Source organism: Nicotiana sylvestris, chromosome 7 (assembly GCF_000393655.2).
Source record: "Nicotiana sylvestris chromosome 7, ASM39365v2, whole genome shotgun sequence".
Taxonomy (NCBI): domain Eukaryota; kingdom Viridiplantae; phylum Streptophyta; class Magnoliopsida; order Solanales; family Solanaceae; genus Nicotiana; species Nicotiana sylvestris.
The window spans coordinates 15,458,747-15,472,950 of record NC_091063.1 but is presented as its reverse complement, the minus strand read 5'-3'; the positions used below and the strand labels follow the sequence as shown (position 1 = coordinate 15,472,950).

The 14,204-nt window shown below is 39.4% G+C and overlaps 1 protein-coding gene across 1 annotated transcript; it reads right to left on the bottom strand.

Annotated features, from left to right (window-relative positions):
* Window positions 1–5,111: 5,111 nt before the first annotated feature.
* LOC138872773 (uncharacterized) lies at window positions 5,112–7,156 on the bottom strand. The gene is made up of 4 exons (XM_070151189.1): window positions 6,903–7,156; window positions 5,754–6,427; window positions 5,525–5,679; window positions 5,112–5,186 (listed from the first exon to the last, which is right to left on the bottom strand). The coding sequence occupies exons 1-4, from the start codon at window positions 7,154–7,156 to the stop codon at window positions 5,112–5,114; spliced, it is 1,158 nt and encodes a 385-aa protein (XP_070007290.1).
* Between the last annotated feature and the right edge of the window lie 7,048 nt (window positions 7,157–14,204).

The following is a 14,204-nucleotide window of genomic DNA, read 5'->3' as shown; positions in this document are numbered from 1 at the left end:
ATAATTCCATAAATAGCCAATGTGACACCTTTTGGTTATAATTGCAATAGTGTTGCAATTATAGCCCATGCATATAATTTTATGCTATTTTTCACCAAAAATTAGTCATTTGTATTTTTAAATACTAAATAATCATTTTAAACCATTTTCTATGAATGAAATTCATTTTTATAATTATTAGCAATTTTATAAATTATTTTAACTAATTTGAATTTAACATTTAACAAATAGCCTATTTTATTTCAGTTTTAGCCCAATTAGACCAGCCCAAACACCTAATCATACTCAGCCCAATACCCCAAGCCCAATTCCTAAATCTACTTGACCCAATCTGATTAAATTTTGGTTGTTGATCAATTTTGATCAATGACCCAGAATCATTCTTACCTAATTTAACCTAAACGACCTACCCCCCAAACCATCATTCTCTCATCCTCACCCGCTGTCACTCTTGTCATTCTCTCTCAAACTCCCTCTACCCTAACCAGGGCTTCCACCTGCCATTGCTTGCTCGCCATTGATTATGGTGGTTCACCACCACTCCTAGCCCTAATGGCCCCCTCCCCATGAGCGGAACTCTTGCTATCCTGAGGTCCTCAAGGGACCAGTGGTCGTTCACTCACCCCCGAGCTTGTCCTCACTATTCTCAGGCCACCATGGCCCGATTGAGTAAGATCTTTTTATTTTCCAGCTAAACCTCTGGGTTTCTAAGCCGGTCTCTCTATTTCTAGGAAAACCCTAATCCCTTCTCATGTACCTCTTAGATCTGTTCTCTAATTCTCATATGTTTAAACGACTTTCTATTAAAATTGCTTTTTAATCATATTTTATTATGTTAAAATCCTAGTTTTAACACTATGTTATAATCCTGAGTCTGTGTTTGCTGATTTGTTCATTCGATTCATCTGAATATTTGTTTCTCATGAATATGTTTCGAGTCTCCGTAATTTTACCCTATTGTGCTTATTAGGTTTTCTGACTTGATTCTTCTTGCCTATATTATGTCTATTTTTGTTTATTCACGAAATTTATATTAATTTCCCTTAATCAGTACCACTTTTATTTGAATCCGTGATTTCTTGTGATTGATACCCTTTACTGATTTCATGTGATGATATTCTGTGTTGATTTCTGACTTCAACATTATCTTCTTGCCTTATTATGTGGTTGACTACATTATTTACAGATTCGTAATATTGTTTCCTTAATTAGGACTTTCTGAATCTAGCCCTCATTACATATTCTATATTTGCATTGTTTGAAGTCTTTCCTTATTTATTATACTCCAGCTATGTATGATTTCTTTCCTTACTAGTCACCTGCTCTTTACCGTTTGAACTAATTCCCTTAATTAAGGGAAGACTTGGACTAATTTTACTCTGAGTTCTATAATTACTGAACAATTTTGATTCTTAACTTATTTACCTAGCTTTCAAACTACTATATATATTGCTCTCTTCTACAGTCTTACAGACATATGAACTCACATTAGTTCACATCTCTCATACACTCAAAAGCTTTTCTGCTTTCTTTTGTTACTTACTATTGTTACTAAATTAGCCTGCTGCAAGCCAAGGCTAATTATTACACTCTCATATTTTTCACCTTGTGTTTACTCTCTTTACTGGTATGTTATGATTTTAAATTCAAGCTCTCAAACCAATATGTTTCCTACTGCTTTAGTTTATCATATTCCTAATCTGTTTCTATCTATTGTTTTGTTGTTCAACATGTAATTGACCTATTGCTCCACTTAGCTTGTTAGTTATGTCCTACCCCTTTCTAAGATCAGCATGGCTTATGAACTTGTAGTCTGTCTAAAATTGACTCTACCCTGTTTTTGAATGTTTGTTTACTTGCTATTTAGTCTCTAATATGAACCTTTCTTTGCAAAGCAATTTTTGTTACTCTAAGTTATCCGATTCTATGTTGGTTCTGAAATTCTTACTATATTGTATCATTAGTTATCCCCCATCCGATGAACCCCCTAAATCACCTCTGATTCTATAACTATATTTAGCACCCCTGAATCCGTGTCTTACTATTTGCACTATTAGCTACCCCCTTAATTGCAAAGACTTTTGTTTACGTCTATTATGTGTTCCCAGCCCCAATTACCCCTGTGTGAAGGGTTGTTATTTGAGTGTTGCTAAACCTATTTTGGCTCTATGTTTGATCTGATGTTTGTGTGATTACACAACTCTTGTCAAAAACTGTTTTACTGAACAATTCTCCTATTTTATAAAACTACTTCAACTGAGTCTTTTTCAAATACTACTTTCCTATTAAAACCTTTTCAAAACTATGTCAAGCACTCTCACTCTACTCTTAGGTCCTTAAGTTCTGCCCCTCCGGTGTGTGACTGCCTTGGGATCCCTGTGAGATCCCTCTAAACTATGATGCACTGGAGCTGGCTCTTCCACACTGCACTTACTCAATTATAGTTATGAAGTCTGGGTATGAGCACTGCCCGGGATCCTTTGGGTCCTTAGGGAGCTCTGACACACCCGTACATATGAAAGGCTATGAAACTTTGGCATATGAGGCTACGTATAGTTTGGTATATTTGGGCCTGCTTCAGGCTCCCTATAGTGTAACTTCTTCTTTCTCTTTATCTATTTATGTAATTTATTCAACTGGTCTGTAATAATTATTTGTAAACGAATATTGGGGATGACTAGTGAAATGGGGAGGGTAGTTATATATTTCTATCAATATCATTGGGGTAGAAAGCATGTTATAGGCTTTACCTTATTTATGCTTGCCATAGAATCTCTGCTTTAGGACCAATACATTCAAATTATGTCATGCACTAGATATTATGCTCTTAGGTTTCACGTATACTGCTTCAGCATCTCATGTGACACTAATACATGTTTATCACTTAGAAATCCTGCTTCTAGGTTAATAAACAGCATTAACATAAAAGTTGTTACTCCTGCACATCCTGAAATCATGTCTTGACAATTCTCTAACTCGTTTTGTGCATTTAGAGATCATGCTTTAGGAATTCTGTTAATTTAAAGATCATTGTCATAAAAACTGTCATTTCTGTGCATTGAGAAATCATATACTAGGTACTCTGTTTACATTTTTTAAGCCACGCCTAGTTAAACTACTGATTATGAAAGGATGTAAAAATAGTCTCACATATGTTCGCCTTGTTTCAAATAAAACTTGTAACAATCCATGTATTCTCAGCATGCTTTAGGTAAGAAACAACTTTTGAACTGTTAATGATTCTGTAACTATTATGCATGATCCCACACCTAGGCAAGCCTTAGGTAATCAATCTGTGTAAAACTAGAGAACTGTTTTCGTTTGTGTTTAGTGCTTAACGACTTACGGGTTTAAAATCAGTAGGCAAACTGATTAGGACCTTACTGTCGAGTTTATAAAAAACAAAGTTGCATATTTTTGTGCATTGACATCCATTTAGATATCCTGTTTAGGTCTTTTCTCTAATAAAAAATGCTCTTGTTTATGTTTGAGACATGTTGCTTATGTGCATTAGTTGTGGAGGTAAACTTGGGCCTCTTGACTGCTTCTTTCTGCATTTATCTGTTAAGTCCTATGTGTTCTTTCCTGTCACCTAGAATTTTCTCCTTTTAAAATACCTTAGGGGTTGTCTAGAACTGCCCAGACTTAGAGGTCCTAAACTCCCCTAGGACCACAAGGAAGGGATGGTAGCAGCATGCATAGAGTTCATTAAATAAAAACTCGCTTGATAACCACTAAGGGGTGGAGTAATTGGTAGAAAAGGGATATGATGACTACGTGCTAATGTCACGTGTAGCCCCTCATTGAGGAGTGTTTACCAGGCATTGCGTGGGGTGATCCAGTAAGCTAACCAACCTAGGACCCCTCCTTCTCCAAAATTTCCTTTGCTTAAACTTTACTTTTCTATATGTACACAGTTTGTTCAAGTCTTTCCTTTTTCTCATTATTTGAGTCATGTAATGTCCAAAACCTGCTCTTATTTGTAATTATGTGTTTAAACTATTTATTTGTTAAAGGACTAGTTCATAAGTATAAATTCAGCTGGGACCCACCATTGTGGACCGAGAGGGGTGCCTAACACCTTCCCCTCAAGGTTATTTTGAGCCCTTATCCTAAATCTCTGGTAATACAAACCAATCTAAGAGTTAATCAATCTAGGTGTCCTAACACACCATAATCCGTTAGGTGGCGACTCTTTAAAACCCAAATTCCCAAAATGAAAATGAGTTATTACCCCCCATGAATGTTAGAACCCGGACTTTCTCCGTGGAGGAAAAAAGGGGGCGCAACACTTGCATGCCCAAGAAAGCTCCTCACTCCTTTTACGGAATTAGGAGGAGGGAGTTTTGAAATCACTTCAATCTTCGCTTTGTCCATTTCGATACCATTCTTTGAGATCTTATGGCCGAGGACAATGCCCTCCTCGACCATAAAGTGGCACTTTTCCCTATGAAGCACTAGATTTGTCTCCTCACATTAGGCCAATACTTTGTCAAGATTACCCAAATATTCTTCAAAAAAGTCACCCACAACACTGAAATCATCCATGAACACTTCCAAGAAGTCCTCCACCATGTTAGTAAATATAGCCATCATACACCGCTGAAAGGTAGCCCCATGCATTACACAAACCAAATGGCATCCTGGAAAATGTAAAGGTACCATACGGACATGTGAAAATGGTTTTCTCCTGGTCCTCTAGTGCAATCATAATCTAGTTGTAACCTGAGTACCCATCTAGAAAGCAATCATAGGAACGCCCAGCAAGTCTATCCAGCATTGGGTCAAGAAAAGGCAATGGAAAATGAATTTTGTGGGTCACTTTGTTCAGTTTCTGGTAGTCCATGCATACCCTCCATCCGGTGACAGTCTTAGTGAGGATCAACTCATTTTGCTCATTTGTGACCACAATCATGCCCCCCTTTTCGGCACACATTGGACCAGTGAAGTCCATTAACTATCCGAGATGGGATACACGACCCTTGCATTTAGCCACTTGATAACTTCCTTCTTGACAACCTCTTGCATAGCCTCGTTCAACCTCCTTTGATATTCCACGGAGGGTTTGGCATCTTCCTCAAGTATAATCTTGTGCATGCAAAAGGTGGGGATTATCCCCGAATATCAGGTAGAGTCCATCCAATTTCCCTCTTCCTTCTTTGAAGCACCTCAAGGGTGGCATCTACCTGCACATTAGTAAGGCAAGAAGAAAGAATAACATGTAAAGTTGAACAAGGTCTCAATAATTCATACCTGAGGTGTGAAGGTAAATGCTTCAACTCCAATATGGGAGGTTCCTCAATTAAGGGCTTTGTTGGTGAAGTTTTTCTGTTCTCAAGATCCAAGGAGAGTTAATGGGGCTCATAGGAGTAAGAACTCATTCTGTGCAAGTCATTGACACAATCTATCAAGCCTTCATCCTCGGTCACATCATGGTTCAACAATACTGCTTCCAAAGGATCCTCCACATGGCACTTGTGTCATCAACAATCACCTCCATCACCAGATCCATAAAAGAACAAACCTCAGTACTATTTGGCTGCCGCATTGATTTGCACACGTGGAAGACAACTTTTTCGTCACCCACCCGGAAGGTGAGCTCCCCTGCTTCCACATCAACCAGTGCCTTCCCTGTTGCAAGGAAAGGTCTTCCCAATATTATCGGCACCTCATAGTCGACTTCGCAGTCCAGAATCACAAAATCAGCAGGCAAATAAACTTGTCCACCCGAACAAGAACATCATCAATAATACCAAGTGGCCTCTTCTTTGTTCTATTGGCCATTTGCAATCTCATTGAAGTAGCTCTCGGTTGACCAATACCCAAAGTTTTGAATATGGAATAAGGCATCAAATTTATACTAGCTCCCAAATCACACAATGCCTTTGCAAAATCTGCACTCCCAATGGTACATAGAATGGTAAATGCGCGGGGATCTTCAAGCTTTGGATCCACCAAGTGCACAATAGCACTCACTTGATGAGTCATTTTGATGATCTCACAATCCATAGATCTCTTTTTAGTTACCAAGTCTTTCATAAACTTGGCGTATATCGGTATTTGCTCGAGAGCTTCCACCAAGGGCACATTGATTGACAAACTTTTCATCATCTCAATAAACTTCTTGAACTGGTTTTCACTTTTTTGCTTTGCAAGTCTTTGAGGGTAAGGTGGAATAGGCCTTGGCAAAGGAGCCTTGGCTTTAGGCATCACCGTTTCCGGCATGTCTATCACGTGTTCCCTAGACGGGTTCACATCATTTTGAGGCTCTCCCTCAATATCCTGAATATCAATTCTTACCTCACCATCCAACTTCTCTTCACTCACTTGTTCAACAACTATAGGATCATCATCATTTTGCACTTCAACCTCATCACACACAACTCCCTTTTGCTTAGAGGTACTTGTTTTACCATATCTACCGCTCCTAGTGGTCACGCCATTGCATGGTTGGTATTTTCCCACCCTTCGGGTTTACTACCGTGTCACTAGGTAGTGCTTCCTTAGGGCGAGGGTTCAAAGATTGTAGAATCTAGCCAAGTTGAACCTCTAGATTGTGAATAGAAGTATTATGGGGCGGAAATTGGGCATCAGAGTCGACACTCTTTTTCATCATTTGCTCAAACATCGACTCAATCCTTCCCATCTCATTTTTTGACGAGCTAGGTCCTTGGGATGGAAATGGAGGTGGATTATTTAGCTATTGAAACATTGGAGGCCTTTGACAATCCGGCCCCCGATTACCTTGATTACCATTATTCCAACCTCATTAGTTGTTGTTGCCACCCCAATTGTTGTTGTTGCCCCAGTTCTGATTGTTGTTCCCCCAATTGATGAAATTGTTGTTGTTATTGTTCCAATTTTCTTGTCCTTGGTTACCACAATTCTGATTATTCCCTTACAATCTCCATTGTTGATTTGGAGCATTGCCATATTGTCCTTGATAGTTATTGGCATACAAAGCCTCTTCCCTTTGCTCATAGTACCCATCATCCTGGTTGTAACCACTATCACCTTGATCAAACTGATCTTGATTGCTTTGCACTTGTTGACCAGATTGTCTCCTCTTGTTCACCAATAGATTAACTCTTTCTATTATGTTTACTTGCTTTGGTCCCTGAATCTGTTGAAGTTGTGCTTTGGCTAACTGGTTCATGGTTGTTGTCAACTTAGCTATGGCTTGTCCGTGGTCCTGAAGTTCCTTGTGAAGATTTATGACATAAGGATCCCCCTGAGGAACATTCGCCCGACTCTGCTAGGCTGATGAAGTGACAACCATCTCATAAAGAATCTCGCAGGCCTCAGCATAAGAGGGCTTCATGAAATTACCCCTTGCTAATTTGCTTACCACACATTGATTGGTCATGTTTATACCCCGATAAAACGTCGGTTGGATTATTACTTCGGTCATATCATATCGTTGTTGGGGCATTCCTTGACTATAGTTCTATATCTATCCCAGATTTTATGAAGGCGTTCATTTGGTTCCTGTTTAAATGTTAAGATCTCATCTCTTAATTTAGCCATATGTCCCGGTGAGAAAAACTTGGCTATAAACTTGTCAGCCAACTCATCCCACATAGTGATAGAATAATTGGGGAGTCTTTCGAGCCAGTCCAAAGCTTTCCCTCTAAGTGAGAAAGGGAACAATCTCAATCTTAATGCATCATTCGACACATTTGTTTGCTTGCTACCCCAGCATGTATCCACAAATCCCTTTAGATGTTTATATGCATTCTGATGGGGAGCACTTGTGAAGTACCCTCTTTGCTCCAATAAGGTCAGCATGACATTTGTAATCTAGAAATTGCTAGCCCTGATCCAAGGTGGGACAATTGCACTTGCGTACCCTTCATTTGGAAGCACTCGAGGAGCCACTCGTGGAGGAGGGTCGAGAATGTTTTCATTGGCCTGACGACCTCTTCTTTGACCTTGAGGTACTAGAGGCACCTCATCGTCACCATTATCATCTACCTCCTCCCCCGGGATAACATTTTCGATAGGATCATTGTTTGCCATTTTGTACCTGAATCGATCAACTCACATAAGTTAGTAAAACAGAAGGAAAGAAAAACAAAACACACAACTAGTCAGATAGATAGCCAAAAACCATTTAACTCCACAGCAACTGCGCCAAAAGTGATCATCTCCAACTTTACACCACAATATAATGGGGGAGGAGTGGTCGATAAAGCTTTTAACCGAAAGGTCGGGATCGAATCCACAGAGAGTAAATATTGGTTTGGAATCGGGTTTCTATCCAATCTAGCTATGTGTGTTGTTCTTAATTGCACTTCTAAACATGTTTGGATTTGTTATTATTCTAATTTAATGCTAATGAATTCTGAAAAGAATCTAAGTACAATATTTTTTTGTAAGGGTTTTCTCAAGTGATAAAAGGCACTAGGGAAGTGACTTACACCTAGGCGAGTATCTAATGGAATCTAAAATTTAGGACAAGCTTGTTATATTTGGGGTCGTGATATAACCATTACACATAATTACTCACTCTATACCTCTCGGTAGATTGAGCGACTTTGCCCTAATTGGCTTTCTCAAGCCCAACTGGGTGTTCAAACAATACAAGTAAAATTGGCTCAAGTCGGGTATTACTATCTCTAGGTTTAACCATTTAATTGGGGCTATCATTCTCTGAGTGCACTTCAATTCCTTGTTAGCCTGAATTTCCTAGACTTAATCCCTCTTTTTCAAGAAGAGTCTAGGTCATAGAGGCATGAATTAGTGTTTGCAACCATCAATTCTACAATTAAAACATGAAACAAGCTAAATATCACTAACCCATAAATAATTAAGCCCTAAAATAGAAGGCCCATTAAATACCCACACTAGGGTTGGGTCACAACCCTAGCTAATGGGTTTAGCTACTCATAATAAAGGTAGAAATCAAAGATGAAGATGAAATATAAGCCATAAAAGTCACTTACAAGAAGAAAATCTAAGATTAATGACTAAAGATGTTCTAAAATTATTCTAAGTAGTAAAATATGGCTGCTCACAAGCTCCACAATACAAAAGATACCCTAAAAATCTGAAAAAGATCTATTTATACACAACTAAAATTACTGGACAAAAATGCCCCTATGGAGGTTCTGCTGACAGCAAAAAACTGGTCGCCTCAATGCTTGGACTTCCGTGACCGCGCAAAAGCAAGTGCGGACCACAGTTCTTCTATTTTGAGCTTGGTCTGGACTTGATTCCGCTAGGAGTAGAAAAGCAACTGCCTCAGCATTATCTTCAACCGTGGTCGCGAAATATGTTCGCGGACCACGCTTTTTTCCAGTTGAGCTCCAATCTCAAGTCGCCTATTTCTCAATTCCACTGAGGGAGAAATTTGGATCGCGGATGCGTCAAGTAAGTCTGCTGCCGTGCTATTTCGCCATGGTCAGTGGTCTCTGATGCCTTCAAAACTCTCTCTCTAAACCTCATTTCCACTGGGAGAATAATTGTGGCCGCCCCTGTGGTTGTCCTTCCGTGGCCGCACTCTTTCATTGTTGTCGGCGCTTTTTCTCTCAGCTTTGAGCTTGTGCATATTTCATTCCTCTACGAGCTGGTTATGACTTTCTTGCTTTATTTTGACCAAATCCTGCAAACAAGCACAATAAGTCAGTTTTCGGGAATACTTTTACATATTTTTTATCCAAAACCTAAGCAAAAGAGAGCATAAGATAGGCTAGAATCCATAATTATCAACTCTCACAACACAAAACAAAGATGAAGAACAGAGTGAGACTCCACAGGTAGAAAAGTCCTCTAAGGTTGGTATTGATCAATCTTCAAGTACTCATGTCTCGGAGTTTTCTTCACCCCTGGAATCTCTAGAGAAAGAGGCCATAGAAAACATATTGACTATATCTGCTGAAGGAATAATGTATGGAGTCATCTATGCCATGTCTGAGACTTAGGAGGAAGAGACTCAGTCATTGGTGGGAGAAGAAACTGTGGTGCTCTTTGAAAATCCTGCACCAGAAGAAACTACTGGGACCCTTCTTGAAGGACTTGACCCTTCTCCTGAGGAAACATGTCAAGGATCCTCTTTCCAGGTCAGTTCTGACCCTGCTCCTTATTCTCACTTTGATGTTGAGCCTTTGGAAATTTTGGCTCCTGCTATGAGGTCTAGTGATGAAGAAGATAAAGATAATGTTGCTCTAGATGCGCTCATTGCCAGAAGGAGGTCAGTAGCCACTCCTGAACCCTCTTCTAAGTGACCTACTACTAGGTTGCAGGCAAATGAGGCTCTTGAATCTGCCCTGCAAAAACATAAAAGGAGTAGCAAGAAGAAGAAAAAGAGGCTGGTGAAAAATGGAGAGGTTGTGTGTGACAAGAACATCCCTGTTGTGGAAATAGATGAGGAAGCTGCAGAGGAACCAAGTTCCTTAGTCAAGAGATCTCATAAAAAAGTGATCTGCTAAAAATGCTTCAAAATAAGGTGTTGCAATTCCAAGTTCAAAGTCAGTGAAAAGTAGTGACAAGTTAAAAGAAGTAGTGGCTGAAGAGTCACTGTCTGATGAGGATATCCTAGTGAAATCAAGTGGAAAAGGTAAGTCGAGTGTGAAGTCTGGTAAAAGAAAGGTGGAAACTGCAAGGGAACCCAAATCTGCAAAGAGAGTGAAACGTGAAAGTATGTCTGGTAAAGAAAGGTTGAGGTACCAAAAGGTTTTGTGGGGTCGCACTTTTAACCCAGAAATATCTGAGATGGCTGGTATGAGGCAAATAGTAGATATGGTCAAATTTCAACAGTGGGGACATCTGTTCAAAGTAGATGTACCCAAGGTCTATAAGGATGAGGTCCAAAATTTCTATGCAGACCTCTTTACTGTTGAATCTAACCATATCTATGCTCTGGTCAATGGAGTTGATATTGTTTTGGATGCTGCTTTGCTTGGAGACATACTTAAAGTTCTTGCTTATGGTATGTCCTCTGTAAAGGATGTGTGTGGCTCAAATTTTAGACATGCTATTGTATAGGAGGGAGCAGTTCAGCATGGGGAATGGGTGCATAAGAAAGCTCTGCTTCCTATTTATCAGCTCTTGTTTGAGTTGGTAAACAAGGTCCTTCTACCTCGTGCTGAGAGGAGGTCTATCACTTCCAAGTCTGATCTGTATTTGATGGAAGTACTGGATGGGTTCCGATCTGTTAGTCTGCCAGCCATAATGATTAACCACATGCAAAAGGTGGAAACTTTCAAAGATGGAAACCATGGTCTTCCTTATGGATTTCTTCTTACGCATGTCTTCAAGTTTTTTGATGTGTCTTTGGGATAGCCCAAGATAGGGACCAAGAAGCAGACCTTCTCTCAAACCACTTTGGAGGAATGTGAATGTGTTGAAAAAGGTGGAGGGGTAGGAAGCACTTCAACAATCTCTCAGCTTATCAATACCTAGAATAGTGCTACTGAGGAGATCAGAAAGTTGAAGGCAAGGAATGCCATTTTGGAGAATCAGCAGGCTCAAGAGGCACCAGGGTCAAATGCAGAGATTGCTCGTCTGACCAAAGAAAATGTTGATCTCAGGCAACAGGTTGAGAACCTGAAGGAGAAACTGCTCGCAAAGCAAATGTCGGCCAATGCTCGAATTGATCTCGTTCTCAACACTCTTGCTACAGCTTCTAAGCCCTCTTCCTCTAGTGTCCCCTAGGCAAATCCTTCAGTGACCCATTTAGTTAACCTCTTTTGATGTGATGACTTGTGGTAGTTGTTTTTGTTTTCTTTTTTTTTTTTGGTATGGATGGAATCCACCTGCACTTCTCCCGCTGTTAACAGTCCAAATTTTCCATTGCTTTAATGGCAAGGCTTATGTTTTATAAATATTAATGAAAACTCTCCTCTTTTGCTATAACCGCTTATGTTTCTCTACTTTTCTTCTCTATCATGTGGTGTGCACATAGGTGGCATGCGTTAGCTACGCTGGACTTCTTTATGCTGATTGCTTGCTTGTGTATTTTTAATGATGCCAAAAGGGAGAAGTATAATTGAAACAGGGTTGAAACAGGGATCTGATTAAGGGGGAAGTATAAAGTCAGGGGGAACTTATGAAGTTCCTATTGCTTCATCTGGTTTATTTTTCTCTGAAAATGGGTTATCAATTTCTAAGTTTGTCATCATCAACAAGGAAAAAATTGATGGGTTTACAGTACCTTAGCTTTATATTTTGATGATCTAACAAATTTACTGTCAAAGAACCAGATAAGGGACCTGACACACTTGGTACACAACTCAATCAACGGACTCGAGCTAATATGAGTTGCTATGACTTTAGAAGATAAAGAATTAACATAGCGACTTGATCCCCTTGTATTTCCCTGACAGCAGTACGAAGTCAACTGTCTACAGCTGGAAAGTGACTGCCTGCACTGTACATGCAAACAGTGCAGCACAATACTGCAAACACTCCCCTTTGACTAACCAAGTGATTACATCATTTAAGTGATGTCATCCAAGTTGTATTAACAAGTTTATTACAACAAAACATCACTTGAACATTTGAGAATTCGTTCAAGCTCTTCAACCGTAACTCGATCAAGCATTCAATTCTCAAGTGCATCAAGAACAAAGTACAATGCTGTTATAGACCAGTTCCTAAAGCTAGTCTCTTGTATGTCCTTAGTTGAGTTGTAACTTTGTAATTGTTCTTTATTGTAATTCCTACTTTGCTTATTGATAACTAGGGATTCTAACCTATTTTATGCTCCTTTTTTCATAGGTTTTGGATTAAAAGTGTGTACAAGTATTCCTGAAAGCTAACTTATTGTGCTTGTTTGCAGTGTTTGGTCAAAAAGAGACAAGAAAGTCAAAACTAGCTCATAAAGGAGTAAAACCTGCACAAGTTCAAAGCTTAGTCAAAAGGGAGTTGACAGTGCAGAAATAGATGCGGACGTGGAGGGTCCACCGCTGAGGCGGTCTTGATTACGCTCTCAGCGGTGACAAGGTTACGAGAGTTGTATTTTGGGCTTAACAAGTTACCGCTACCCACGGTGAAATTGCATGGCAGCAGTGTCTCTGACGCGGCCGCGGTCAAGTTCTCACCTTCAGCGGAAGTGAGAATCGGAGAACTAAGTCTGGAGCTCAAATTGAAGACCGCGGTCCGCGCTCATATTTCGCAGCCACGGTTGGAGGAATGATAAGGCAATAGTTTTTCTGCTCCTAGCGGACTCAAGTTTAGAACCAGCCAACAAGAGAAGAACTGCGGTCCGGGCATGCTTTTGTGTGGCCGTGGTAGTCCAAGTGCTGAGGCGGCCCATTTTCAGCTGTCAGTGAAATCTCCGTAGGGGCAATTTTGTCCAAAAAATTTAGCTGTGTATAAATATATTTTTTTTACAGATTTTTAGGTCATCTGCTGTTTTAGAGAGCATGTGAAAAGCCGTTTTTAGCCTTTTTGAGTAATTTTAGAACATCTTTAGCAATTAATCTTAGATTTTAATCTTGTAATTACTTTTCATGGCTTATATTTCATCTCCATCTTTGATTTCTTCTTTGATTATGAGTAGCTAAACCTATTAGCTAGGGTTGTGCCCCAACCCTAGTGTGGGTATTTAATGGGTCTTCAATTTTAGGGATTAAATATTTATGGGTTAATGATATTTAACTTGATTTATACTTTAATTGTTGAATTGGTTGTTGCAAACACTGATTTGTGCCTTTTTGACTTAGGCTCTTCTTGAGAAAGAGAGGTTAAGTCTAGGAAATTCAGGCTAACAAGGAATTGGTGAGAATTCAAGAGATTGATAGCCCCAATTAAAGGGTTAAACCTAGAGATAGTAATATCTGACTTGAGCCAATTTTGCTTGCATTGTTTAAACACCCAATTGGGCTTGAGAAAGCCAATTAGGGCAAAGTCACTCAAACTATCGAGAGGTATAGAGTGATCAACTATGTGCAATGGTTATATCATGATTCCACTCACAATAATTTTTCCCTAAGTTTTAGACCCCGTTAGATATCCACCTAGGTGTAAGTAACTTCCCTAGTGCCTTTATAACAATTGAGAAAATTTTACAAAAATATCATGCTTAGCTTATTTTCATTCTTCATTAGTGATTAAAAGTAGAATAGTAACCAAAACAAAGCATGATTAGAAGTGTAATTAAGAACATCGCACATAGCTAGATTAGATAGGAACCCAATTCGAAATCAATATTAGCTCTTTGTGATTCGATCCTGACTTTTTGGGTAAAAGCTGCATCGACC

Coding starts and splice junctions, on each gene's coding strand:
- LOC138872773 (XM_070151189.1), bottom strand. CDS start 7,156: ATGAACCAGTTAGCCAAAGCACAACTTCAACAGATTCAGGGACCAAAG. Junction 6,428..6,902: donor CCAAATCAACAATGGAGATT/GTAAGGGAATAA, acceptor CGTGACCACTAG/GAGCGGTAGATATGGTAAAA. Junction 5,187..5,524: donor GGCAGCCAAATAGTACTGAG/GTTTGTTCTTTT, acceptor ACTAATGTGCAG/GTAGATGCCACCCTTGAGGT.